General features: G+C 51.4%; 1 protein-coding gene across 1 annotated transcript in view; it reads left to right on the forward strand.

Moving 5' to 3' along the window:
• Window positions 1–260: 260 nt before the first annotated feature.
• Window positions 261–4,510, forward strand: part of zbtb16b (zinc finger and BTB domain containing 16b) — an 18,641-nt gene continuing 14,391 nt past the window's right edge. Inside the window, exons 1-2 of the mRNA XM_084020319.1 lie at window positions 261–361; window positions 1,172–2,385. Coding sequence (XP_083876445.1) covers window positions 1,265–2,385 — 1,121 coding nt within the window. The 5' untranslated portion in view covers window positions 261–361; window positions 1,172–1,264. The remainder of the gene's footprint in view (window positions 362–1,171; window positions 2,386–4,510) is intronic.

Consider the following 4,510-nt stretch of genomic DNA (forward strand, 5'->3'; position numbering starts at 1 on the left):
CATATTTTGGAGTCATTTTTATAATGTATTCATTTATTATTTTCCAGGATAATCGTAGTAACGGTTCTCACACACTAATTTGAGTTTATAAGTTTGGTTGCAGCGTAATTAGTTGTGTTAGTTATTGGTTCTTTCACAGTAATTTAACGGCGTCAACACGTGGTCGTCGAAGAGGAGGGGGGAGGTTTTATTTTGAAAGGTTCTCCCCGGAAGTGGCCGCGTCTCGTCCGCGTGCTGCTTTGACTGTCGCGGCGGGGTGATGAGTCGCCTACTTGGGATCCGGACTGAGTTTTGGAGCGGGCACTGTGAAATGTGGAGGCATGATGGCCGGCTGATCCGCGGAGCCCGTTAGGAGACGCAGGTGAGGGGCCGCTTCTCTTCTTAATCCATCCGCCAGCCCGGAGCACGAACTACTTTCTTCTTATTGGAGCTAATTAAGATTAGAAATAAGGTCAGTTTATCTCGGGTTTCTCATGATAACCGTTTACGCGCCGCACGTGCGCATCGACTCTCAAGTTTCTCCGGATTGAGGATTTAACAAACTTGATCTGAGCTTTTTTTATTTTTATTGTGGGATTATTTCTCCTTCAAACGTGAGCGCGTGCAGTGCGTTAATTTGTCGCAATGTGTTTGGATAATAAAGGTGGATTTTAAAGGTGGATTTTTCCCCCCGTGCGTGTGCACCTGATGCGCTCCGGTGTCGCGGTGAGTTGAGGATGCGGAGCCCGGCAGCATCACTCGAGGCGCCGCTGACAACACTCATCATCACGGGGGGGGTCTGGAGGGTCCGGATCCGGGTCTTTAAAATGTGCTCCTGAACGCGCCTCCGTCAGTTTGATAACTTATTTGAGGGGGGGTTAATTGTCTAGTCGTGCACGTGCGCAGAGTAAATTAACTCATCAAGCCGTTTGTTAATGTTAATGGCGAAGCCTACCTGTTGAGTGCACGCATGCGCGTGTGTGTGCGCGCGTGAGGAGCTTGACAAATTGAACAGCTCTCAGTATGCAGACGTTATTACGGCGACGTGACCGCGCAGACTCAGACTGATCACCTGTTGTCTGCTTTTCAAAGAAAATAAATAAACACGCACGAAATACAAATATGATGTTTTTCATATATTTTAAATATGATTGGAGTTAATTAACGCTCATTATGATCCTCCAACCTGCAGACCCCAGACCAGCTGAAGGCGAGTACAGCAGGGACACCCACACCTCATGCGTGGGCTCGGCGAGGGTCCGAGTGGATACGGGTTCCGACAAACATGGGGGTCCTCCAGCTCCACAACCCCTCCCACCCCGGCACGCTCCTGCAGCGGGCCAATCAGATGCGCCTGAGCGGCACCCTGTGCGACGTCATCATCACGGTGGACGGCCAGGAGTTCCCGGCGCACCGCACCGTCCTCGCCTGCACCAGCAAGATGTTCGAGATCCTGTTCCACCGCAGCAGCCTGCGCTACGCGCTGGACTTCCTGTCCCCGAAGACCTTCCAGCAGATCCTGGAGTACGCCTACACCGCCTCGATGCAGGCCTCCGCCGAGGACCTGGACGACCTGCTGTACGCCGCCGAGATCCTGGAGATCGAGTACCTGGAGGAGCAGTGCCTGAAGGTGCTGGAGACCATCCAGGCGGAGGAGAGCGAGGAGGTGGCGGCGAGGACTCACGGCGGCGCCGGCGACCACGGTGACCACAGCCGGGCCCGCCACTGGAGGCACATGTTGATGTCCAAGAAGCATTCCATACAGGACGGGCCCGCCCGCATCACGCCCAGCGCGCTGCACCACCTGGCGCTCTACCACATGACGGAGGCGGGCTCGGAGGAGACAGCGCCGGACTTGGGCCCCAAGCCGGACGCCATGGACGACGTGGAGAGTTCCCAGCAGTCTCGGCGGCGGCGCAGCTCGGCGTCCCCGGATCCCGGCCGGAGGATCAAATCGGAGCGTATGCAGGTGGACGAGGCGGACGAGGGCCGGTCCTCCAGTGCCGTGTCCGACCAGCCCCGGGACGAGGGCCCGGGGACCCCCCTCAGGGGCAGCGTCATCACCAGCGCCCGGGAGCTGCACACGGGCCCCGAGGACGGGGGGCCGGCGGTCGACTGTTTCCCCGGCATCTCGGAGAAACACCTGGCCTCCATGTACTCTGTGAGCTCCGGCCACCCGGGGGAGGGCATGCTGCCCGTGTCCGTGGCCCCGACCCTGGGCGGCGTGCCCCTGGACCCGAGGGCCTACGGGGGCCTCCTGCACCAGGGCCTGCTTCACCGGGAGCTCCTCAGCCGGCTGGGCCAGTTCGCGGCGGGGATGAGGCACGAGGGCCCGGCTCAGGGCCAGCAGTGCTGCGGGGAGTGTGGCCTTCAGCTGCACAGCCGGCAGGCCATGGAGGCGCACAGGTAACCGACACCCACGCCACCGCTCTAGAATCGAACTCCCGGGCTCAAGACTAAAAACTTGTTTTTGGAAAATTTTGTGGTAAATTTCTGAGAAAACACACAAATTTCTATTTATTTATTATAAAATCGTAGGTTTCATTTGACCTCATCAAATTATACTACAATCAGATTAAGGAATAAGGAGACACTACATTTTACAGCTAAAATTTGAGAATTTTCAAGGTCGGTGTAGGTCGTACATTTACGAGACAAAAACTAAAATGAAGTGCTACATTTCCGAGAAAAACCTCACAAATGTACGAGATTATCTGAGATTATAAAGTCATACATTTCCTCATCCAATAGTACTTTACAGTCAGATTAAACAATAAGGAAATATTGGTGACTCTTAATCTCCAGATTATCATCAGTATCCGGATTTGAAGATAAATTGTTGTGAATTGGCGTTTCTGTGTTCTTCTGGATCGCAAATCACATTTGATTCAGTTTTTTTCTCGCAAATGTATGACTTTATAATCTCTGAGAATATTTGTGGAAATTGGAACGTTTTTTTTGTGAATCACCAGATTATCATCAGCATCCGGACTTTGAATTGGGCCAATCAGGAGAAGGCAACGCTCTAATCTGGATTAGGTCGTAGATTTGGTTCATCAGGAAACTCCAACTCCAACTAAGCAGCTGATTTGGATTCTTTAGAATCGACCTCCCGGGTCTGCAGGAATTGCCCGCCTGCCCACCCGTCACGTTTAAAACACTGTGAGAGCGACAGTAAAAGATGCTAATGTATTCGCGGGGACACCTGCATCGCGTGGTGACAGTGAGACGCCTCGTTTTGAATCGGGTCTTTGTGAGGTTCGATATATAAAGAGGCTTTATAGAAAACATCCTTATTTTCTAGATTCCGTTTGATTATTGGCGGCGGCGTGCAGAAGCGGCGGCGGCGTGCCGTCTCCACGGCTACTTGATATGCGTTCCTGAATGGCGGCGAGCGGGCCGGACCCGTCGCCTCCGTGATGGATAACTTCTGCTCCCAGACCTGCTCTGTTGTTTTTCATTCCTTCCTCCTTTTTATTCATCACCAGCTCTGTCAGATTGGATTCCACTCAAAGAAAAGTTTACCCACAATGCTCAGCGGTGGCTCTCATTAACGTTTGACTCATCGCTTTAATCTTTAGAGAGTCCTGATAGGCAGCTGATTGGTGATGAGGGTGGCGGTCCGGCGGCGCGCCGTGGCTGACACTTCACTGCCACGTGCCACTCCGGCGCCGCGGCGAAGCGTCCCGTGGGTCGTGTAGCGATGCGCGGCGCTCACTCGGGGAGACAGGCGCACGTCCGCCGGGTTAAAGGGAAGTTTATTTCCAGGATGATGTGATGAAGTTCCTGCAGGTTTGTAACCAGGTCACTGAGCATACACCTGCTCCGCCGACCACTTCCTGTCAGGATACGAGAGAACGCCGTTATCGTCATCAGACGGCGAGATCTGATGTGTGTCTTCGAAAACGTGCACCAACTCACTTTTTATAATAAGATTATTTCAGACAAAGAAGGAGGGAAGATGTGTATGAAGGTGTGTTCAGGCCATCAGAGGTAAAAAAAAAAAGAAAACCTCAAGGTCGGCGTAGGTCGTACGTTTACGAGACAATAACTAAAATTTAGTGATACATTTCCAAGATTATCTGAGATTATAAAATCGTACATTTCACCTGCAGTGGATGACCTCATCAGATTATACTCCAATCAGATGAAGCAATAAGGAAATACTGGCAGATTATCATTGTTGTCGTGAATTCCGATGTCCGATTCAGGAAGAAAACAACGTACTGATGTGGAAGTTTGTCGCTGGTTACGTCGACGGCGTTTCTGTGTGTGGACATGTTTGGTCACATGATCAAAAAAATCCAGTTACATGGCCGACACTTTAGACTGCTGGGCTTTAGAATGCCCAAATATGGTCGGGGCGATTTTATCGGATCGCGGTAATAACACACTAACATTAGTAAAAATAGAGCCTGATTTCAAAGATACAGGAAATAAATGTTCATCCATTTACTCTTTATTTATGCAGATCTTATTTAAGAAGATTATTTTCTGATACGATTTTTACGCATATTTTGACGATTATCGG

The sequence above is a fragment of the Eutrigla gurnardus genome, assembly GCF_963514095.1.
Source record: "Eutrigla gurnardus genome assembly, chromosome: 10".
NCBI classification, from domain to species: domain Eukaryota; kingdom Metazoa; phylum Chordata; class Actinopteri; order Perciformes; family Triglidae; genus Eutrigla; species Eutrigla gurnardus.